The 24,376-nt window shown below is 38.6% G+C and overlaps 4 protein-coding genes, 1 long non-coding RNA gene and 2 pseudogenes across 6 annotated transcripts; 4 read left to right on the top strand and 3 right to left on the bottom strand.

Annotated features, from left to right (window-relative positions):
• Positions 1-13,211, top strand: part of LOC137747109 (heme-binding-like protein At3g10130, chloroplastic) — a 28,332-nt pseudogene extending 15,121 nt beyond the window's left edge.
• LOC137747111 (uncharacterized) lies at positions 354-3,112 on the top strand. Of its 2 annotated transcripts, XR_011069917.1 has the most exons (4): positions 587-605; positions 684-900; positions 1,427-2,460; positions 2,763-3,112. It is a non-coding gene; the product is annotated as an uncharacterized lncRNA (long non-coding RNA). The 2 variants fall into 2 exon arrangements; XR_011069916.1 differs by having other exon boundaries at positions 354-900.
• LOC137747108 (disease resistance protein RPV1-like) lies at positions 3,192-7,688 on the bottom strand. Its single transcript, XM_068487121.1, has 5 exons — positions 6,956-7,688; positions 5,532-6,621; positions 5,013-5,291; positions 4,056-4,901; positions 3,192-3,950 (listed from the first exon to the last, which is right to left on the bottom strand). Exons 1-5 carry the CDS (start codon positions 7,498-7,500, stop codon positions 3,408-3,410), a joined length of 3,303 nt encoding a protein of 1,100 aa, XP_068343222.1. The 5' UTR covers positions 7,501-7,688; the 3' UTR covers positions 3,192-3,407.
• LOC137748774 (heme-binding-like protein At3g10130, chloroplastic) lies at positions 10,982-12,673 on the top strand (annotated as a pseudogene).
• A 1,564-nt stretch (positions 13,212-14,775) lies between the features above and the next one.
• Positions 14,776-17,620, top strand: LOC137746790 (3-ketoacyl-CoA synthase 11-like). Its single transcript, XM_068486795.1, has 2 exons — positions 14,776-15,030; positions 15,640-17,620. The coding sequence occupies exon 2, from the start codon at positions 15,646-15,648 to the stop codon at positions 17,194-17,196; it is 1,551 nt and encodes a 516-aa protein (XP_068342896.1). The 5' UTR covers positions 14,776-15,030; positions 15,640-15,645; the 3' UTR covers positions 17,197-17,620.
• A 204-nt stretch (positions 17,621-17,824) lies between these two features.
• LOC137746791 (probable histone H2A variant 3) lies at positions 17,825-20,025 on the bottom strand. Its single transcript, XM_068486796.1, has 2 exons — positions 19,733-20,025; positions 17,825-18,413 (listed from the first exon to the last, which is right to left on the bottom strand). Exons 1-2 carry the CDS (start codon positions 19,844-19,846, stop codon positions 18,117-18,119), a joined length of 411 nt encoding a protein of 136 aa, XP_068342897.1. The 5' UTR covers positions 19,847-20,025; the 3' UTR covers positions 17,825-18,116.
• Positions 20,026-20,786: 761 nt separating this feature from the next.
• Positions 20,787-24,376, bottom strand: LOC137747431 (uncharacterized). The gene is made up of 7 exons (XM_068487538.1): positions 23,830-24,376; positions 23,295-23,430; positions 22,658-22,739; positions 21,962-22,137; positions 21,681-21,818; positions 21,462-21,601; positions 20,787-21,229 (listed from the first exon to the last, which is right to left on the bottom strand). The coding sequence occupies exons 1-7, from the start codon at positions 23,948-23,950 to the stop codon at positions 20,973-20,975; spliced, it is 1,050 nt and encodes a 349-aa protein (XP_068343639.1). The 5' UTR covers positions 23,951-24,376; the 3' UTR covers positions 20,787-20,972.

Raw genomic sequence — 24,376 nt, 5'->3', positions numbered from 1 at the left:
TTTTTTAATGATCGATATCATCTAAACTAAGGGGAGGGGGTGCGGTGGGCTTAGCCTCACAATGGGCTAGCAATAATGTGGTTCAAATTCACCTTTGACGAAAATCGAATCTAAGACTTCTCACTTACCAATGAAGAGAAATTGCACTAGACCGTAATACTAAGTGGCAAAACATCTAATTATAAATGAAGAAAACTACCAATGGACGTTAATTTTGGTCCATTGGCTCTCATTCTCACAAAAGAGGAACCAATACCCTCTAAGATATTCGTTTTCTACGCGGTTTCATGACCTATTTGGGGGTCTGGGACTGTACCGTACATTTGCCGTTTTCTGTTGCAAAATTCAGAAAACCCCCAAAATCAAACTACGCGGCAAACTGGCACCAAAAATATGGAGAGGAGAAGCGACGCCGCAATCGAAACCCTAACAACCAGAGGATGGTGCTTCGGCGACCTCGAACAAGTCGAGGAGAAGATCCTGATCCACCCCGCCTTGTCCGACGACACGCGTGCGGTAGTGAACTCAGTGGAAGCCGAGCTCACCAACATGAACCTTAAATCCATCTCCGCCAGGTCCATGCCCGACCCGCATACGCTCCTAAGGTCCTCTCACCTCCTCCAGGTAAATCACACCTCTCTGTATTTCTCGTTAATTTTTTCTTGTTCTCTGTTTGGTTGCAGAGAAAATAGATAAAGAGAAAGAAAAATGCGGTCTTTCCTTTGTGTTTTGTTATCAAATGGCTTGGGTAAGGGACGTTGCTAAAAGAAGTATGGAGGATTTTTTGAGGAATTTGAGTCGTCGGCGGCTTTTGATGCCTGACGATCCCTGACGACGGCCACAGCTGTGGAGTACTCTCATACCCCGGCAATCCCTGACGACGTCGTTCCTGGAACTAAGGTACTTTCTGCTTCTTGATGCCTTCTCAATGCTCAGCTTGTGTTTTAATTTAATAAGCCAGAGATTTCTTTGATTGTTCACTTTTTGGATTTTGTATATGTTCAGTTTAGTATTCAAACTGGTACAAAATTGAGCTAGATTATGAAAAACAACGGAAACTCACACTTTCGTAGAACTTAGTGATGAAAACTGTGTGCTTCATCTTCGTGTATGCGATCTTGAAGTGAATCCACATACAGTAGGAAAATTAATAATTTCGTTTATTTTTTATCCCATATGTGTGGGATTAGCTCAACACTGCACTGGAAGACCCCGACAAATTTTAATTTTGACAATTATTATGTGGAACACCATTATGCACTAGATATAAGTACTTTTTTCATGAAACTCAAAATGAATTTCACAAGTTTTATGGGTCTCTTTAGTCCCACTTTCTTAAGTGATTCAGGGAAAACAGATGCTTAGATAAAGGTCGCATTTTGAGTTAACTAAACATCTTTTGTTTGTCCTACTTTTTGATCGGCAGGTCTGTTCGGAAGGTAAAGTTACTTTACGTAACGGAATAGTATGTTTGAGTCCTAAAGTTGTGACTGTGTTGGTAGGTGATGTTCAATCACTTTACGAAGAATGGCAGATGAATACAAAATATTCCGAGTTTTCATGTTCATCTTTAAGGATTTCATAGGAAAGTGATGGTAACGGCCCCCTCCATTTGAGAAGTTGCAAGTTGGGGCAGCTAAAAGTCGGCTTCCAGAGCAGGACAAGTTTTCACGTCAGTATTCTTGAGCTATTGATTTCATAAAATTAGTTTGTCTTTTAACATAATGTTAAACCACTCATTATTGCTATTGCATGCATATCTCATCGGCAAGATGCATTCAGTGGCAGATTACTCTGATGTTAGCTCCAAGAGGAGTGAGCCTATTGCCAGAATTACTGAGGTTAGACCAGTTGGAAGACAGTGGAATCTTCAATTGAAAGCAAATGACGAGGATAAATCGTATAAAAATAGTGAGACAGATAACACTCCTAAGGCAGATTCCCTTGATGAAAGAACTCAAGACCAAAGAAGGTGGATTTTCATTCGTGTCCAAATTGTAGCTTGTTATTAAATTTTACTATTATCCTATGCTGCATCCGGGTTTTGTGTAGTATTAAGCTTAATTTAAAAAAAAAGTGAGACAGATAACACTTGTAAGGCAGATTCCCTTGATGAAGAACCCAAGACAAAAGAAGGTGGATTTTCATTTGTGTCCAACTTGTAGCTTGTTATTAAATTTTACTATAGTATTATCCTATGCGGCATCCGGGTTTTGTGTAGTATTAAGCTTAATTTTATGTCATCTAGTTGTGGGGAAGGGGTCGAGAAGAGACTGGTGTTTTTACACTTCAATTTGTTCACTAATTATTTCTAGTGGTGCGTATATAGTTTGGGAGGACATAAAATATATAGTTTGAAACCGGGATGACATGCATTCAAGAGGCAGACAGTTTGGGGGAAAGAGGAGGATTACTTGACTTTGTCATTTCTTTTATTCTCATCATGCTTTACTCTATTAGGTAATTTTTGTTCTTGAGATGAATATGGTGATGGTGAAACCGTAGCTTCCAATCTTTGAATTTTGGTGGTTTAGCTACATTTGCCCTGATTTGCTGAACAAAAGTTTTTTCTCATTATGTTGTAATTATAGATATTCTCTTTGTAAGCCAGATAGAGTTTGTTACCCCAACAAAGATCTGTCTCTTTTTTTTTTTTTTTTTTTTTTTCAATTGAAATCCTACAAAGATATCAAAGCTATATTTGATGATTTCATGTTTTTTTTTCAAAACTTTGTGACATCTTAATTTGATGCTGTTTACAGAAGGGCACAACATGGGCTGGGGTTTGATCTTAACAGGAACAGCTCTACGATGTTACAAACAACTTCCGTCTGCAGTTTTGGAGAATCCAACAAGACTATTTTTTGATTGTGCAAATGAGTTCATCAACTTCAAAGGTAGTAGAAAGGTAATAGATCTTCTACTAAAATGTAGAGTCAATTTTCTGCTAACATGTCAGGGCAAGTCAAGATTAATGACAACGTAGTAGAAACTATATATTGACTGGCATCTCAAGGCTGTCATTGATTTTCTGGAATATGTGGTGGAAGCAGGGCAAGTATTTGTGCGAATTTAAGTAGTGTTTGTCAAATATTTGGATGAAGGTCTTATATTGATTGTTGTATTGTTGAAATGTTTTTTAGATGCAATATTTCTTCAAAATTCAAAACAACTACTTATTGAAAAAATCGTAGGAATCTAAAGAAGTATGAAATAAGGACTTGTCTTCATTATCGAACCACTAAAGCGAAAAATGAAAGAGGCGTTTGATGAACTGGTTATGACCTTACTCAGATATGTGATGATGACGATGCATCACCGCCTTGATCGTACTTCACCATAGAATCGATCTGGGTGTGACATAATCAAGACAGATGATGCTTCATTTCTTCTTGCCTTTTCCCATTTCAGTCATCTATGGTAATTCTCATTTGTTTCCTGGGACGATTATTATCAGATGCTTCACGGCTTGGTCCTCCCTCATCATAAGACCGAGTTGGATGTGTGTCAAACACATATCCAGCTTTGTCCAAATCATGCATATTTTCCTTCATAGGTTTGTCCCATACTAGATTAACCCCTGTTCTCGTTATTGAAATGGCTGGGTTTTCAAAAAGTACATCGACTTTATCCCCACCTTGCAAATTGAGCTTATTGTTCGAGAGTTGCCCCTGCAAAAGATAATCATCTCCATATAGGTGGTCATGAGATTCTTGTCTGCCTATGGAGGCTCGAAACTCAGTACGCTGGGTATTATTTATAACAATAATGGCAAGATGATTGCTTCTTTTTGAGTGGTACAAGCAGAAAAGAGTTAACCCTTCAAAATTACGACCATCAATCGGGGGAATATCAAAGGTGACTTTAGTGCCCTCGTTGACAAACTCAAACCAATCAGGAACATAGTTTCCATGAAGGAAAATTCCACCAAATCCGCAAGAAGTCCATCCCTACATATACAATACAAGTGTCATATATATGCATGTATACGCACGATAGGAAGGCAATGAGAGAGAGAGAGAGAGAGAGAGAGAGAGAGAGGGAGGGAGAGATACCTGTAGGATGTTCTTCCTTAAATGGGTCGAGAGATTGGTGCACTTTTTCATATTAATCCATGTCATGGAGTTTAATGATTTATCCAAGCCTGGAACCTCAATGACTTTGGGTGAATCGCTTAGCTTCAGTACTCTTATATTTGACACTTCTGAAAAATTGGGCATTGTTTCCAATGCAGGGCATCCATTCGCCAACAAAATTTTCAAATTTGTTGGTAAATCTGTGATTGTACGAAGTTGCTCGCAGTGACGTAACCGCAGAGTTTCAAGCTTTGAAAGACCATTGAGACTGGGTAGGGTATGAAAAAAATTCCATGAAAGATCCAAAACTCGTAAAGAAATTAGACTCCCAAGATCCTTAGGGATTTCATCATCAGCTAATCCGCAAGATGAGAGAGATAATTCCCTTAAAGAGTTTAAGCCGTGTAACGAATGTGGCAAATGAATACTTTCCACACCTGATAGGGATAAACGAGTGAGATTCTTCAATCTTACTATGGAAGGTGGTACTTCTCTTATGACTGTATCCTCTGCTTCAAGTGTTCTCAGTGATATCATTTCCCCTATATCCTCACGCAGTTCTATGAATTTTGAACAGTCATTAAGAAGAAGTGTCTCAACAGATTTCAATTTATAGAAATCCCTTGGAAGAGAAATAAGCTTACTGCATCCTGTAAGGTTCACCAAAGAAAGTCTTTTAAGATGGCCAATGGAGGGGTGAATCTTGGACAAACTCTGACACTCTTGCAATATCAACTCTTCAAGATTTCGGACTTGTGAAAAGTCCGGTGATTTCTGTAAGTTATAGGAACAGCTGAGATCAAGGGTTTTCAAGTTATGAAGCGACTGTTGCAGAAAATCAAAAGAAAATTGAATTAATATCCGAAATTAAGATGTCATAGAAGAAATCCAAAAAACAAATAGAAACAAAACATCATTAGGTGTAATTCATTGTACCTTGGAACCCTCCCAAACTTGTACCAATTTGCTATACCACATATCTAAAACAACTAGTTTATCTTGATTAAAAAAGTCATCTGGTATGGACTTTAAAGGGCAGTATACCCAACACAACCATATTAACTCTTTGGGAAGATGTTTGTATTCTCCATTGAGCTCTACTCGGTCGAGCTGAAGCAATCTCAGTTTTTTCATATTGGCAAATGCTTCTGTACTGGAAGCATCGCCATAATCATAACCCCAAGGTACAGCAACTCCTTCAACTTCTTCAGTTCCCTGTTAACAAAAGGTCATATTCATGTGTAAGAAACCGATCATTTGCATATGTTCACATGTATTATTATTCCTTACGCAAAATCACCTACGGCGAATATATGCAAGTACTATTGTTGGCTATTTGAGCTTTCCTTGTGCAACCCCAGTTACACATGAATTTTGTTTAAGTTATAATAGACATTACATATATGCTTTTCTTGTACGATTGATTAATCCAAATTTTACTGGGAATGGACTTACAGATTTATTTGTCAATACATCGATGACCTCTCGATCATCCCACAACCTACTCCATTTTCCAGGGTGACCAGGGGATTTTTCAGAAATGATTACTCTGGCCATTTCTCGAAGCAAGTCATGCATGTTCAACTCGTTCTGCTCAACAGTTATAAGGCATCGTTCGCGAAGGACACTGATTCCTATTGTTGCAAAAAATCCACATCCATCTAGTACTTTTGCAACATAGTCCTTCTTCCATCCAATAAAGAAACAAGATATGTCAAGAAATATAGCCTTTTGTGCATCATCTAGCCCTTCAAAGCTTATTCTTAGGGATTTTATTATTTTTCCTTCAGGAGTTTTTTTCAATTTCTCCAATTGACTTTTCCAATCTGCTATGGGTCTGTTAAGCAAAAAAGAACCTAAAACTTCAAGGGCTAGTGGCAAACCTCCACAGTAAGAAACAACTTTTTCTGAGAGTTCATGATATTCTTCATTGGGCCAATTATTTCCAAAGGCATGACAACTAAAAAGCTCCAAAGCTTCTCGTTCACTCAATTTCTGAGCCGGATATGTCTTATCCACTTGCTTTAGTAAATGTCCATCTCTCGTTGTTATGATAATTCTACTTCCTGGACCAAACCAATCATGATTTCCAACTATTGCATCCAATTGACCCACTTCATCTATGTTGTCCAGGATGACAAGTACCCTTCTATGTCGAAATTGATCTTCTATCAGACTGATACCTTCATCAACACTGCTTATTTTAGACTCCATTTTTAAGATGTCAGAAAAAAGTTTTTCTTGCAAAGAAACTAGACCATGTTTATTTGCAGTGTTGCTAACATCGGGCAGGAAACTTTTGAATTGGAACTTATGATGAATTTGATTATAAATGGCTTTGGCAGCTGTTGTTTTACCCAATCCACCCATCCCCCAAATTCCAACCATGACAACATTTGATCCGCCACTTGAAAGATGATTGACAATATCTTGAATACGAGAATTGATACCAACCGGGTGCTTGGCCACTCGTAGTTTGTTTGTGCTCATAAGCCATTTCGTAATAATATTGTCAACAATTTCTCTAATAAGATTTGCTTCACGCCTGAAAATTGAATTCATAAACATTATTAGGAATCAATGAAGGCTCAGCAGTACATAAACAGTTTTCTTTCCTTCTTTCCTTCAGACACACACACACACTAACTAGCTACAAGCTAGTATGTGATTTTGTGACCAACTTGAATAAAAGAACGAAAGCATTCATTAATTAAATTCCAATTACGGTTTGGTTTTGTATGAGAAATTAAGGTGTATTAATTAAGCATGCTAATTAACGTTTAGCTCATGTGAAATGTTAATTAAGCATGTTAATTATATGAGATATTTAAGTCATTCACTTAAATGTTTCAAATCTTGAAAAGCAGCTGAATGATTACCCATTATCAGTGATATGAAGATGGTGGCCAGACAAATTTGCAGCTTCTGTAAGAGCCTTTCTCCACTGCTTCACCCTTTCTTGTTTAGCTTCACGTTTCTTGCCATCTGTTTCTTCACCGATGCCCTCTTCGTGCTTCAGAAACGCTTCGGCTAAATCTCCGTCCTGCTTCCTGACATGCGAAGGATCAACATGATAGAATATTGGCAAAACATGTCGCTCCAGTTTGGATCTACACTCCATGATCTTCACCAGCTCGTCAAGACACCAACTTGAATCCGCATACCTCTTTGAGAAGACAATGATGGAGATCCTCGACCCTTCGATTGCCCGGAACAGTTCCTGTTTTATTTCTTCCCCTCTTATTAGATCGTCCTCATCCATATAAGGCTGGTATCCCCTGTCTTTTAATGCCGCGTGGAGGTGGCCTGTGAAGCCGTTGCGCGTGTCTTCACCTCTGAAGCTCAAGAACAAGTCGTAATTCCAAAGTTTTGACTTGGAGAAGGATGAAGAGGAGGCTTCATGGGCTGTCATGGCGGTATCCATTGTTATGGCACTGTAGTGGTTCAGATCACGACTGAAAAAATGGCAGCGGTTGTGTTTGTGTTGCCGAGCCGATGATACTGAAATACCTAAACCCAAGTCAAGCTCCTTCAGTCAACAAAAGCCAGTCATCCGCGTCCATTAAAATAAGATGAAATGGACCAAAATGCTATCTGGATCTCTCTTTGGGGACCTGACTGGTGATTCAATTGTTGACTTAGAAATTGTTTTGATTGGTGAAATACTCTTTTAAGTCTCATCTGAAAGCAAATCACCTTCAGTCCGGGCCCCAGGTGGAAAAGTAGGAGCTGCATTTTGAAGAAAGCCAAGGACATTTCCAATGAAAAACCACGATGCCACTATCCGATCACTGGACGGCTACATTGAAGTTTCGCAAAAGATTCATATATGAATACAATCGAGATAATTGGCAATGTATCAAAGCTAATTAACCTGCATTAAAACATGAAACAGAAAACTAGTACTAGTTATTTCTTATGCAGCAGGTGCATAATCATAGCCACCATCATCATCGTCGTCATCGTCACCTTCCATGGATGCTGCTGTAGCATAGCCATAATCCAAATCATTGTCATTGCCGACAGCTTCCATGCATGCTGCCAGGGCATGATCGTATCCGTCGTGACCATCGTCGTCGTCATTTCCATGCTTCTTGCACCACGAGGCACTTATCATCAATTTTGAAAGGGGAAACGTATCTTTTTTTGCTCTAGTTTGGACTGTACTTGAAATCAAAGAAAGAACAAGAGCAAATTTGGAGTTTGGTTTTTGTAGTTTGGATTCGATATGAATAAGTGAGCTTTGCATGTCGCCATATATATAGAGTGAAGAAGTTTGCTGGGCATGTTTCTCCACAATTCGTCGCGTGGTGAGAGTGTGGACTTGTGCTTCAAAGGTGTGTTTTTCCACTGCATGCATGTGAAATATGCCCACTATATATACCATTAACGTGGTCCAGCTTAATCTAGGAACATTTTTGTATGCATGCACTTATACCACATATGCAGCATCTAGAATAATACTGTAACTGTACTTCAAATCATACATGCACTATTATGTATTTTAACATTTAGTGATGGAGCTGGTCATAGATCAAAGGACGTTTTGAAGAAAGTTGAGGTTTGACCATAAAATCAATTGACAATATGGGGAGTAGCGCAATTTACTTATAAGTTCATGCAAGGTCCCTCCTCCCATCAATGTGGAATTTACTCTCAACACGCCCTCTCACGTATGAGGAATTTTTAAGCCAAACATGTGAACAACACAAACGGGATGACGTGGAGCCCGTGTGGGCATTAGGTTTCAAAGTTGTGACAACCTAGCACTGATACCATGACGAAAGTTGAGATTTCTACCGTAAAAATTAGTAATATGAGTAGTATCCCAATTTACTTTTAAGTTCATATAAGCTCTCTCCTCCTATTAACGTGGGATTCTTCTCAATAGCCTTGACCCTCCCTCTTTTGCTCAAATGCTTTGGAATATATAGACTATAACCATAGATTATGAACAAAACCTTGTACCTTTGTGGCCACCCCGACATACAACTTATCTACGTTGGTATTAATTTTTGACATAACACTACATGATTAACTTAGTATGGTACAATTTGGTACGCAGACGGGATGGAACATGATGAAATGGGACGGGACAGAACGGAACAAAGATTTCGTGTCATGTTTGGTACTGGTAAGATGGAACAGAACGGAACGGGTTTAATGGCTAACTTACCCTTTTATTTCTCTCTCTCTCTCTCTCTCCCGTTTCTCTACTTTCTCTTCTTCCGTATGTGTTCTTCGCATGCCCAGATTGATCACAGTAAAAATCAATCTCAATAAATCAAACCCATACTTTCTCTTCATTTCATTTTCTTTCTCTTCAATTCAAACCCATGTTTCTCTTTTTTTAATTTCTTTCTCTTCAAACCAGACACAGAAAAATCCCAAATTATTATTATTATTTTTTTTCAATTTACAGAGGCTTTGTCGGAGCATCGGAGAAGAAGGTGGAGCGCGAAGGGACTGAACCGGCGGCCGTGGTCTCCTCTTTACTATGTGACTGAACCGTGTTTGGGTTAGCCATCGTTGGTTCCTAGGTTTGTGGTGGAGGATGAGGCTATAGCAGAGAGGGAGGGTAACGAACTTCTGAGGCCAAGGAGCAGAAAAAGCTCTTCTGAAACCTTGCTTGATTTCAGATGGAGTTGCAATCACACCTGCAGAGAATTAGAAAATGGGTTGTTTGAATTTGGCTCCAATGGAGTATTTGGGGACGTTCAAACCTAGAGGTTTGAGGGCTTTCAGGAAAGCGCCGCCATGAGAGCATCTCACCAAGCTGGGTTTGGGTTCGGATGGGTTTGCTGGGATTGAGTTCGACGAGAGGGAGGCTACGGGAGAGTGAAGGAGGGTAGACATTGGAATTAATGAAAAATAGGAGGGGTATTGTTGTCCAAAAAAATTATAAATTTGTGTCCCATGGGCTGGAACAAGTCGTTTCAGGGGTTAAGGTGGAACAAAAAAATGACTATAATTCGTTCCACGAGGCGACTCGTCCCAGTCAATTTGGCGCACCAAACATAGGACGGAACACCTCGTCCCATTGCGTTCCATCCCGTCTCACGTACCAAACGCTACCTATATTACTACCATACAACGTCATCTCCAAATAAGGAAACCCCATTAACATAGTTTATACACTTAATGGAATTCTACTGTCCATATGTTGCCACATAAAGGCATTGGAGGCCATTCATTTTAGATGGGTCCTATAACTAAAGATCAGACGGCCAACACATCCATCCGGGATTCTGAATGGTAAGGTGGATGACACGTTTCAAAACTCAACACCAACCAATCAATTTTTGGCTAAGATTTCAAATGCCAAAACCAAAGTCCTGCATTCGACCAGAACTAACACAACCACCAGAACCTTAGCAGCTCAGCCACAAAATGATCAGCACAAAACTTTCAGACCAAATCTTCCGGCCATTAATCCCCGCCGCGTGTGTCAGTTTCCGGCGGCCGATAACCACTAAGTCCAAACTACTGCCCTACTCACGCCCTAAATCTTTGAAACTCAGACACTTACCCCAAAACTCCAAATGGGCTATTAGGCTAAGACCTGGTTTGGTACTGAGGTGATTCTGAAAAAAGCTGGTATCAAAAAAAGCTGGGAGCTGTTTTTGTGTTTGGTAAACATTTAGCTTCAGCTTTTTTTCACAGTTTTGGGTGAAAAAAAGCCAAAAACAAGAAGCTACCAAACCCAGCTTTGAAAATCGGTTTTTTTTCACATCTGTTTTACATAAAAGTTTACCAAACACTATAATACTGTTTTTCTTTTCAAAAGCACTTATACAAAAAAGTTTACCAAACACTCTGCTGCTTTATTTCACAGCCGCTTATTCTCACAGCACAGCAGAATCAGCTTTTTTTCAAAGCACAGCAATACCAAACCAGCCCTAAGCTTAGTGGACCAAAGCCCACCAAAATCGACGTTTGACGTGGAACGGTTAGTAGGGTTTTTGTACGAGGATCTAGTTCATCTTTTTGATGATCAGGGAATTGATCGGACGGCGTGTGATGAGCGTGTGAAGTTCAGGTACCCAATCACCAAGCATGAGACTGTAACTGGGTACTTGTTGAACATAGCCTTCTTGAAGATTGTCTTCATGCCTAAGTTTCAGTTGCACTGGGTCAAACAGGTAACAGTTTTTGCTTGCTTAGTTGGTCACAACAGTATGTTTGCTTGTTTATACCTAAGTTCGAATTCTCTTCCACGTAATTAGTGTATATTAGAATATCGCTTTATAAAAAAACTAATGAAATGGTGTAACTAGCATTTTAGTTTTATAATTTTTTTTTGTTGGCTTTGTTAGGGCAGGCCAAATAACTAATTGAATTAGAGAAACAATACCTTCATTGAATTGGTACAGTTGAATTTTGCAATTAAGTATTCGTATTGATCACACTTGAATAATGCCACAATTTTATGTGGACTGTGCCTGGTTTTACTGGCAAAGTTGCTATAGACAGGACCATATGAAATCAGAACTGATCTTTACAGGAACCTCTGTCATGGGCATCAACCCCGAGACCGGGAAGTTCTGCAGCCATGTGGTAGGAACTCCCCTGTCTAATGTCATTATGTGTATTGATTTGGTAACCAGAGATGAATTGGTACTATCTACAACAACTTTAGTAATTCACCATCCTTTAATGTGTAGGACTTCTGAGATTCTATAAAGAAGAATGACTACTTTTCTTTAGAAGGTTTGTTGGATGTATTCAAGCAGGTACTTCAGTCTCATCATTCACTTGCAAAAACCTTAAACCTTGAAAATTTGTTGAGATTCTTACCCTTTTTATATGTAAAACCTCTGCAGCTGAGGATTTACAAAACTCCAGACTTGGAAACACCCAAATATGATATACTAAAAAGAACTGCAAACTATGAGGTGTGTTTGCTTTTCCTCGAATGAGTCTTGTTGTATTCGTAAAAACTTAAAGCCACATTTGGTGCCTAGGATTATATTACCATGCATGTCTTGATTCCACAGGTAAGAAAGTATGCACCTTATGTAGTGGTACAAGGATCAGCAGACAAGCTGTCTGGGTCAGCTGGGTTCGGTCATGTTACTGGGTGAGCGTTATCCCTAGCCAATCATGTTTTTCTTTTCTCGTTCTTCACTTAGTAGGATTTGGATGATGGAATTTGTTTAGGTACATCTTTGGAAAGAACTCGAAAATGGAGAAGATACCGATGACTACTCCCGTCTTCACTGAGGCATCTGGACAAGGACATAAGCAGGTGAGATTAGTTTTTTCATTGTAAAATCGCTATGCATTCATAAGCGATGAGGTTGTACTTTCATTCCACGTGAGCAGCTAATAACAAGAAAACATCTCTGCACAGCTTACCAGATCCCAATCAAGAAACAATTAGCTTGAAAAAGGTGGAAGAAGGCATTGCTGCAGTTGTGAAGTTCAGTGGGAAGCCTACCGAAGATATTGTTCGTGAGAAGGAGAAAGCACTGCGCGCTAGTCTGATCAGAGATGATCTCAAACCAAAGGAGGGTTGTTCGCTTGCTCATTACAACGATCCAGGCCGGACTTGGAGCTTTATATTGGTATGTTGCAGTAACCTCAAAGCTCAATAGTTTTTAGAAATCACTAGTTATCTTATTACTATTTGCTCCATTTGGTTATAAATTAAGGCTGTTCTTATACTTTTGAAAATTGATTGTTCTTATGCTTTTGTTTTGCATTTTGAACTGACTTTCGACCTTTGAACTTGTATTGGGGTTGATCTGCATCGAAGAGGAATGAAGTGCTGATAGGGCTGGAAGAGTTCACATTGGACTAGCATATTGAACGTGTTCTTCGACAAACTCTTCCCATCGATCATTTTTCCCTACACGCACAATAAGAGTTTATTTTCGGCTAACAAGGTACCAAAAGAGTTTGATTTATAGAACTATGATCTGGTACCATGTAGTATTATGAGATTATATTCATATCTTAATGTACATATTTACACAAGCCAGTGACTTGAGACACAAGTAAGTTACTTGATTTATAAGAATACAAGTGACTTGAGATGCAGTAATCATATCCTAAGCATGGAATCCTTAGAGGATTCTCCCTCGGTAACATCTTCCCATTGATGGCTTCTATTGAATGAATATGTTCACATAGTCCTAACTTTTCCTTTGAATTGTGAATTATTTACAATTTACAGCTTCAACTTTCAAATCTTCTGGCAAATCTCAAAACGATTTGTGGGCCCAAACCATAAGAAAATGACTTTCACGCAACGAATATGCTATATTATCAAGTCAAACATATATTATCACATGAAAAAGTTAAAACACATAACAATGCGTAATTGATTTGAGATATTGCCACAATAACGTCAGTCTAGTCTCGAACAATGAGCCCTATGAGGCAAATATGTGACCTTTGGACTTTTGACAATTGGAAAAGGCACAAGCAGACATACCTGTGCTTAATGCCTAAGGCCAGGTGCAACTACAAGTTCGCCAAAATGCCAACCCAAGCCAACAAAGTCGGTCACATTTCCATTCAACTGCTGACAAAGGATGCTTCATCTGTTATAATCATAAAATCAAAGTAGTTTCAAAAGCATTTATAAACCAACAAATTTAGAACTTTCTGATTGCATTTACACGTATACTATAAATCATTCCTAGGTAGCTCATGGATGGAAGAACAACTTACATGATAAATGTCCGCCTTCACTTAGCGTTCTGTGTCAAATAAGATGTGTGGACAAAAATTTACAGATATTTTATTAGCACAAAACGTTTATGAAATTATAAGAATATACTCGTGCCATATAAATTATTATCCACGAATGAAAATAAAGAACAACTTCGCACGTGAGTCCCATGACAACTTAGTCTTCCAGTAATGCCATGTGGCATGAGAGAGATGGAGAGGGAGACAGAGAGACAAAGACAGGGAGGTGTATCCATGTGACCGACTCATCAGCCCTTATAGTAATTAAGATGAAAAGAATGAACAAAGCGAAGTAAACAACTTGACAAAGTCGAATGAAATTTAATATCTGACATAGTCGAATGAAATTTAATATCCTGTAAAGGGCCTTGAGCTTTGTACTCGACGCCTCACGACTGCCGGTGCAATGTGATTCTCAAAAACATACGGTTACCTTATAATACCAACGATTTAATAATTTTTTTTTTCTTCACTTATAAGAAAAAAATTTGAAGTTTAACTTATACAGATGACGACGACATATTTGACTGATTATATGATCTAGCCCCGTATCCTTTTTTATTTCATTTTTTTATTTATCATTTAGGTAGAAATAAACCTATTCACAAAATGTGAAACATGGTTCATGAGTTTCAAGTATTTATGCATGCTTACATTTTTTTACTAATAAATTGTTCATAACAATTCTGATTCCAATTATAATATAAGTAAACAGTAATACCATAAAACATTTCATATTAATAAGTGTTACATTTCACATTAGTAATTCAAAGCAAACAAGATAAAATTAGAAAAATTGGAAATCAAAATCCAAGAAGAACTCTTCCAACACACAACACGACAAATTACGGAAATTTCTTTGGGTTGAGAAAATCAAACAAAAAAATCCAAACCAATCCAACGGAGAGAGATTAAAAAAGAAAAACTTGATAAGAAGATTATGATGTTGAAAGTTGCCGCTTTCATGGCTTCTCCTCCTCCGCACCACCTCTTTATTTAAACCTTAAATTAATTAGTAATACACAACTCACCTGACCTGTCTCTCCAGTTGCACTCCCTAATTATAGTCTAATCCCCATTTAACATTTTTCAAATTAGTTTCTTGTTTCTTACCGTTTGGACCTCGCACGTTATCCTCTCTCTCTGACTCTCAAATTTCTCTCTCTCTCTCTCTCTCTCTCTCTCTCTCTCTCCATTTCTGTTTGGCTTCTGTGGTGGCATTCTGAGATCTGGTGGTGGGATCCGACGATCAAAGGTGAGTTTTATCATCTGGGTTTTGCCTCAATGTGGATGGTTTTTGCTTTTTGCTGTGAAATTTGATTCGAATCTTCGAAAAGATTAATGCTTCATGTAAATCTGCATCTGGGTTTTGTGTGGTTATCGTTAATCTTTGAAAAAGTTCAATGCTTGATGTAAATCTGCATATGGGGTTTGTGTGATAATTTTGTCTGAAAAAAAAAATTTCTGTGGTAAATTCTGATTTGGGATTACTTTGTTGGCGGTAAATTTAATCTGCAAACGATAAGAAAAACAAAAAGTTTGGAACTTTCCCGAATCAAAGTCTGAAGCTTTTATTTTAGTCCTTGGATGCAGGAGCCTTAAGTTTTTGCTTTCACTTTTTTTTTTTTAGGAGACAAGGTGATTTATAGGTGTAAATCAAACGTTTCTTTGTAGTGGCTTATAAACGTTAGAGAAATGGTGTATATTTAAGGATTTCTGGCCCAATTTCTATTGAAAATTTGTGCGAATTGAGGCGTGTTGAAGTATATTGTGATACCTTTGTTATTGTGCTTTTAGAAATTGACTGGTATTATGATCTTGAGGTCATTTGATCTGATCCATTTTGTTGTATATTATCTATCAGGGAAAAATGGCAGACCCGAAACCTGACACACCCTTGATCCCACCATCCTCGTCATCACCATCCTCGTCAAGAAACCTCCCCGACTTCAAAAATTCAGTTAAACTGAAATATGTGAAGCTTGGGTACCATATTCTCATCACCCATGGAATGTACCTCTTTCTTTCCCCTCTTGTTGTCGTTATCGCTGCCCAGATTTCAACATTTTCTCTCAAGGATCTTTATGATCTTTGGGAGCATCTCCAGTACAACCTGATTTCAGTGATTATCTGCTCGACTCTCCTTGTTTTCCTATCCACCGTGTATTTTGTCACCCGCCCTCGCCCGGTGTACCTTGTTAACTTTTCGTGCTACAAGCCAGAAGAATCTCGAAAATGTACAAAAAAGATTTTCATGGAACAGTCTCAGATGACTGGTACATTTACAGAGGACAATCTTCAGTTCCAGCGGAGGATCCTTGAGAGATCCGGCCTTGGTGACTCGACTTACCTTCCAGAGGCAGTTCTCAACATTCCTCCAAATCCGTCAATGAAAGAAGCTAGAAAAGAAGCCGGGGCTGTGATGTTTGGTGCCATTGATGAGCTTTTCGCTAAGACAGCTGTTAAACCAAAGGACATTGGAATCTTGATTGTGAACTGCAGCTTGTTCAATCCAACCCCGTCTCTTTCTGCCATGGTTATCAATCATTACCAGCTTCGAGGGAACATAGTCAGCTATAATCTTGGTGGGATGGGATGCAGTGCAGGTCTGATCTCGATCGATCTTGCTAAAAATCTTCTTCAGGTGCATCCCAACTCCTATGCACTGGTTATCAGCATGGAGAACATCACCTTGAACTGGTACTTTGGAAACGACCGCTCAAAGCTTGTCTCAAATTGCTTATTCCGGATGGGAGGGGCAGCTATATTGCTTTCCAACAAAAGCTCAGACAAAAGAAGGTCCAAATACCGATTGGTTCATACTGTTCGCACTCACAAAGGTGCTGACGATAAGTGCTTTAGCTGTGTTACCCAAGAAGAAGACGATAACGGGAAGATTGGTGTTACTTTATCAAAGGATCTGATGGCAGTAGCAGGTGATGCTCTAAAGACCAACATCACCACATTGGGGCCTCTTGTTTTGCCAATGTCCGAACAGCTGCTTTTCTTTGCGACATTGGTTGGGAGGAAACTTTTCAAGATGAAGATCAAACCATACATCCCGGATTTCAGGCTAGCTTTTGAGCATTTCTGTATCCATGCTGGAGGGAGAGCAGTCTTGGATGAATTGGAGAAGAACCTGCATCTATCCGATTGGCATATGGAGCCATCAAGGATGACACTCCACCGATTTGGAAACACCTCAAGCAGCTCTCTTTGGTATGAATTAGCTTACACAGAAGCCAAGGGAAGGATGAAGAAAGGAGATAGAACATGGCAGATAGCTTTTGGATCGGGATTCAAGTGCAACAGTGCTGTGTGGAAGGCTCTTAGGAGCATAAACCCAGCAAAGGAAAAGAACCCATGGATGGATGAAATTGATCGGTTCCCAGTCGATGTTCCAAGGGTGTCAACCTTCTAATTTGAAGTAATGTTTCCCATTCTTATGCCGCCGGATTTAGGTGCCTTTTGCTAGCTTTCTCTCTGTCTGGAGGTCTTAGAATTGGTTTTCTTTGCTTTGCCATTTCTGGAGGTTCTAGGAAGTTGATTGTTTCTTTTAGGGCAGATGTTTGGTGGTTTAGGGTGGAAAGATCGCAGCCAAATTTCACTTACAAGGGGATTGTCTGAGTATTGGTGTTTTGAGGACATTAAATTCGAGCATTTCGAATTAGGATTCGGGGTTGTGGAATGGTTAACATGTTGTAAATCATAATTTGGATGGAATTGAAAGTTTGGACTAATTCAATTTAGCCCTCTTTGTTTTGATTGTTTTTGTTATCTTTGGTGTGAGGTTTGCTTGTTTTTAATTGTTCTGGCATAGAACAGTCGAAGCGTTTTCCGCAGAAGCACTTGTGAATTCATTTCCAAATGCTTTTCCAAGAAGCACTTGGATTTTAGCAGAAGTTTCAACAATTTTATGTAAAGAAAATCACTTCTACTAAAAACGCTTGTGAGGACAAGCACTCGACTAAAAGTTCGAAATGGGCACTTAAAAAGTCTTTCATTTTTCACCTCATGGCATATGAAAAGTGCAACTCGAAGCTCTAACGGGCAAACCAACAGCATCAGCAACCAAATTCATGCAAATCACAGATTGGTACATCTCTGTATAAGGAAACAATAACAACAGGTATTCCGAACATGTCTCTGATAAAATCATGACAATGTCACGCGATAACCCGATTTCTAAAAGCACGCCTAAGATTGTTGGACAATGGCATACAGAATCCGGAAGATTAAGAAGCCGAAACAACAAATTAAGCGTGTCATTAAAGTCACTAAGAGACTCTGTTCCTTGCAGAAACTTGGCACTCTTCTGCAGCTGTAGTCCGTTTTTATTAGCTACTCCTTGGTCGACTTGTTGATAAGTGACTTGTGGATGTGAGGGATCACACCTCCACCAGCAATGGTTCCTTTGATGAGGGTGTCGAGTTCCTCGTCACCACGAATAGCAAGCTGCAAATGCCTCGGAGTGATACGTTTCACCTTGAGATCCTTGCTTGCATTGCCTGCCAACTCTAACACCTCAGCAGTGAGATACTCCAAGATCGCTGCAGAATAAACTGCGGCAGTTGCTCCCACTCTCCCATTAGCTGTGGTCCTTAACTTCAGAAGACGGTGGATTCGACCCACAGGGAACTACAAATATATAACACATTAGTAAATGGCAGTATCGACAAACAAACTTTCCAGCCTCTAGTTATAAAAATCCCACAAATGAGGGGACAAAACAAAAATACAAAAGAAAGAATGAATACGGAACAGGGTTACAGTCCAGACAAACAATTCACTTGAGAATGCCATCATCTACCCACGAACCACCAAAAAGTAAACCAATATAACAGAAATATGAACCATGAAGGACGACTAATAGTATCAAAGAACCTTAGGATACAGATCAATGGGCAATTGCAAGAGCAAGAGAAACTCTAAGTCCAAAGCACTGTGAAAGAAACTACAAAACCATAGGTCCATAGGTGTGGGCCAACGTTTTTCAATACTCTCCTCATGTATGGAAATTACTTTAGTACGAGAGAGACCAACAGATGGAATTCAACAAAAAGTTACAGGTATATAAACTCAGGATCTCCCCCTCTCTAATGCCATGATAAGTTTTGTTGGATTTTACGACTATTCCTACAGCTTTAGACATGGGAATGTGAGCGAACTACCGTATTTATGTTGTAATATATTCTATAACTTAATCCAAGAGAGCAAATATGTCTATGACTAATCATACAAACTAACACAGCGATGAACTTAGGTGAGTTGCAAGTGATTTTACGAGTGAAGAGGCATTCAATAAGAAAAAATTTATCTCGGACTTTCTCTAATAATCCAACCAGATACTAAGAAACCATGAAAATATTTATATCGGAATTTACTCTAAATTCTGACACATCAACTTTCCGAATCATATCATCCCCAAAAAACTATCTTCCAAAGTTAAACTAGCGATATATCGATGCCCTCACTACGACCATGGTTCAAAGCTCGATTCCAATACTCTCGTGCGAGATTTCCAATTCCTTCCACAAGCCATATCAAATTCAAAATCTTACATTCTCTATATTACACCTAGCATTTTTACTGTTCTTTCCATTAACCCGGGCTTACTGTAAAGAACCAAATCCGATTTATAACTCATTCCATCCACATCCTAAAGGAACCCGACTAAATAAAACTAAATGGAAACCAAGAACACACTGTTTTTACCACAAAAATAAAATCTTCACCTACATGATTCCGCTTCCCAAAACATGAAACCCCAACAGTTAAAGTGATAACATTTACCGCCAAAACAAGCAAAACCCAAGTCAAATTTCCTTCCTTTTGTCCTCTTTATTTCACAAATTTACGCAAAACTCCTCTCTCAACAGGCAAAACCCCAGATAATCTCAAAACTCCAAACACCAAAATCAGAAAATCGAAAAGGGGTAAAGAAGTAAAATGACAACCTGAAGGCCGGCGCGGGAGGAACGAGAGATGGGTTTCTTCTTGTCCTTGTCTTTGCCGCCGCTGTTGGTGGCGGTCTTGCCCATAATCAGCCCCTTCGCGCCCTTCCCCGACATCTTTTCCCGCGAAAATAAACGGATAACGGATTTTCGCCGAGGTTTTATTTATTGGGGAGATTTTAAATCGGATTTTATTCAATGATTTGATTGAAAATAAATATAAAAAAAATCTATCTCTAAAAGCACTCTCTCTCGTTTCTGGTCTCTCCCTAAACCAACACGCAAACGTAATCGCGATTCGCAAATGGTCGGCCAGTTCTTTGGAACCAGCCTACTTATATCCCTCTTTGACCAATTAACCCTCGCACTTTTCTCTATTTACGACCTGTACTTTTTTCTTTTTCTTTATTTTTTTTAATTATTTATCTTTGAGATAATTTTATTTAAACTTTTTAGTCAAAATAATTCTCACGGCATAATTCCTTATTTTGATCCCTAACAATGATAATTAACTTGCAAAAAAAAAAAAAAACTAAGACAACGAAAATCTATAGAAGTGATTGCTAAATTTGTCCACTGTAAATCATTTTGGTTATTCTATGAAAAATCTTTCAATATCCTTGTTAAGTGAAGAGGTTGGTTTGATAAAAACACCTTAAAAGGATGGTCACTAGTCTTTCAAATGATAATTTAACAAGGATATTGACAAATTTTTCACGGAATAATCAAAATGATTTATAATGGACAAACCCAGAAACCATTTCTATCCATTTTCATTGTGAAACCAAAGTAATGTTAAACTCAAGAACTATTTTAAATAAAAAGCCTCTTATTTATGTCTTAATTTTTTTTTCAGGCTGGTGGACTTTTCTCCCGGATTTTGCCTCCGGTCACTGAATAGACAAAATCCAGGTAATTTAGTGGCGAAAGTGAAGTTTCAGATAGTAAATTGAGTTACAGCCTTCTAGGGACACAGGCCGAATACAAAATTCCAGATTTCTTGGGTTTATCAGTTTCGGAAGTGATCCGATCATCGTCTTGCATGTACAAATGACCATAACAGAAAAGGGATGATATGCAGTAACGATTCATTTGTCCGGTCGATGTTTCGGTAACGAAAAACAGTGAGCTAAAAGTTGTACAAAAATTCTTGTTTTAGTCTGTCTATGTAATGAAGTAATCAAACTAGGATGGATAGATCTCAAATATGAAAGGCATTGGCTACATATACTCTTGGACCACTTCACTCGTTCACCGCTGCCTCTTCCTTCTCTTTCGCTTTTCCCTCTTCTGTGATGTGGAACCCCTCGATCTTGTGAGAAACCTCTTCTGCGGGTACCTTCACCTTTCCAACTGACCCATTAGCCTCAGCTTCATCTGGAGTCAAGGGCCCGGTCTGCCATATTCTAATGGTGCCATCTTCAGATCCTGAGGCGTATGATTCCCCTCCTGGCGAGAATCGCAAACAGTGAACTGGACCGTGGTGACCCTTGTTGCATGCTGCATCCAGATACAAATGGATTAACTGAGGGTTCATAATAAGAAACACAATACAATATCCGAATGATTACAACAACACATGACAGAATGTAAGAGTTTAACCTACAAGGACTATGACTAGAAGGATTCAGATACCGTTAACTATTAGTATTGGAGTTAAATTTAACCCTTGGACTCGGCCATACAAAGGAACTGCAAATTCACTTAAAACGGATTTTTTTGGAACACATACCGATCTCTTCACCAGTATGGAAATCAAATACATGAACCCACATGTCTTCTCCCCCGGCAATGAACTTGTTCCCGAACTTTGGTTCCAGCGAAGCTGATTCTACTGTGCATGGCATGTTGTAGCTCTTCACCAACCCAAAGCTGGAAAACAAGTAGATTATCATAAGTCATCCAGGTAGAAACTCTACCAAAATTCAGAACAACAAAACTGATAACTTACTAATTTGCATCCCAAAACTTCACAGTAGACCCATCAGCAGTAGTGATATAACGACCATCTTGACTCACTTCAGAACTGGTCACAGATGATTTGGTTTCAAGCGTTTGAACTATTTTACCGGTTCTTACATCCCATAATCTGTAAATTCACCGGTCACTACCAAGTTAGTAAAGAATGAAGTAAACATTATTCGTTTAAAGAACTGTATGTGTGCAATGTAAGAGACTAAAAACTATATCAAATGTAACTTTAACATAAGATGGTTTAACAGGCATGCATACCTGACACCTCCCATATCAGTACAAGAACTTAGTATGGTCTGGTCACTGTGGAGCCATGCAGCAGTTCTGACTGAACCAGGAGATTTATCCACTTCTCTTGGAGGAGCATCTGGACGATTCAAATCATATATACGAATAACTTTCTCTACTCCTCCAGTAAGCAAAAGGTGTGTATCCTGATACCATATGAATATATTTGGTCAATCGATACTCATATTGATAAGAACCAAATGAGCTTAAAAAAGCACATACAAGGCAAAAGGATCCAAATATTTAATGTTACAGCACCCATTAAACCAGTTTCCTTTCGGGCATGAAATCTCAGAAATTATGGAATCCGAACCAACATTAACCATATTGGAGACCACAAATAATCATACAACTTAAGATCGTGATACCTTACAAGTTACAACCACGCTTGGTAGGTGAAACATAAAAAAGTCTAGCATTATTTTAAAAATCCCCTCTTACCCCAGGATAATACTAACCCCGAATCAGAAAACATTAAGAGTAAAAAAGATAGCTACTTTGAGAGAAGACAATATGTATAACAAGTGCAAGTATGATTGGATATACTGGAATATATCCATTACATTTCATATATCACATTTACCTTGCAACATGAAACTTCCACAGCAGATAAGATTCTAGAAACAGAATTTCACACTTTTCATATGATGATGACAAGAGAAATACCTTTGCGAAAGCACAGGCTCGAACAATGTGCTTGTGTTCAAATGAGTGTAGAACATCTCCTGTTAATGCATCCCAAACTTTCCTGCATATAAATTTGATGCACAAAATAAAATCAACTTTTGATCAAACTGACTACAACTTAATTGACCAAACAAGCAATGACAGGAGAATGGCTGCACTGGTGAGAGAAACACAATGTATAAACATTATTAACCTACTTAATTGTAGAAGGTATCACTGCCCATCATTACTTATGAAAATAGATATGTCAGATATGGGATATGTTATAGAGAACCAAGATTGAGATGTCCGACGTTAAGGTAAGGAATTTAGCAAGCACAAAAGCCACTTAAAACTTGGGAAACATACCTTATATAAGCAACGATGAGAAGAATACATGAGTGAAGAATGAAAGAAATATAAAGAAAAAATAAAAGAAACTGAGCGGATACTACAGAAATCCTTGACACTTGATTATATAATCAGGTGTATTCAAAATTTTAAGGTAAAAGCACACAAATTTACAAGCAAAACTTTAATCAAAACAGTGCATTAAACTCATTAAAAGAAACAAGAAAAGCAACTGATTGTCCATCTAGGAATGGAAAAGTACAGAACTATAAGGGTTAAGACATACGCAGAGAAATCTGCAGAAGCAGTTGCTGCACGCAGGGCGTTGGTATCCAAGCAGCAACTCCACACTGCGCCTTTATGCCCTTCAAATGTTCCAACCCAATCTCCAGTCTCTCCATTTCTCAGCATGGGACTCGAATCTAATCAACACAATTAAAACCTCAGATATAATCTCCCATCAAAACAACTTCAAAAGAATACCACAATATCTAAGAGCACTCGTGAACATTAAGATGTCACATTCTAAAGCAGGAAATATTTGTTTCAGCTGTGCCATATATCCTAATAACACGATTCACCAGATTTTCACAGCAATGACAATTAACCATGTAAAGTATCGAGGTTCAACAAAAACACAGAAATTACAGTAATTTGCAGCTAAACAGTAACACCGAAAATAAGAACCCAATGCCAGTTCAACAAATCATATATAAAGCAATTAACTTGCACATTCAAACAGATAGATATACAGCAAATCACACAGTAATGAAGCATTAATTCAAACCCCATATAAAAAATCAATCGTTATCGATACATACCCTTACTGGCACTGATGAGAAAGAACCCATCAGGAGTAACCGGACTGTAAAACAGATCCACCACCGGACGCGAATGACCGTGGCAGACCAACGGAACCGCCACCTTCTTCTTATTATCCATCACTCACAAGCTAAATTTAAATAAAAATAAACAAAAAAAATATCCCAAAAGTAAATATGGTTTAATTTTTCTTGATCCGTATCCCAAAACTTCAAAATCCAAAAGAACCCTAACCCTAAAAGTATTCAATTTCGGTATACAGATTGGAACCGGAATCAAAAGATGTTAACTTGGGAAAATTGTACAGGACGATGGAGCGAGAAATTGGCGGTATTTTGAAACAGGTGGGAAATTGAAAGGAAGAATCCACACCTCCTAACCCTCGAAACAACAATGGCTCTGACTGAATCAAAATCTAAAATTTAGGGAATATTACAGGAAGAAGACGACCTTAATTTTGAAGAAAATAATAATAATTTAATCTAAAAAGAAAACTGGAAATGTTAGACGAAGAAGAACAGAGCTGGTGTGAGACTAACGAAGGGC

Source organism: Pyrus communis, chromosome 10, assembly GCF_963583255.1.
Source record: "Pyrus communis chromosome 10, drPyrComm1.1, whole genome shotgun sequence".
In the NCBI taxonomy this organism is placed as follows: Eukaryota; Viridiplantae; Streptophyta; class Magnoliopsida; order Rosales; family Rosaceae; genus Pyrus; species Pyrus communis.
The sequence above is the reverse complement of the archived record's forward strand: the minus strand, read 5'-3'. Positions and strand labels throughout refer to the sequence as shown.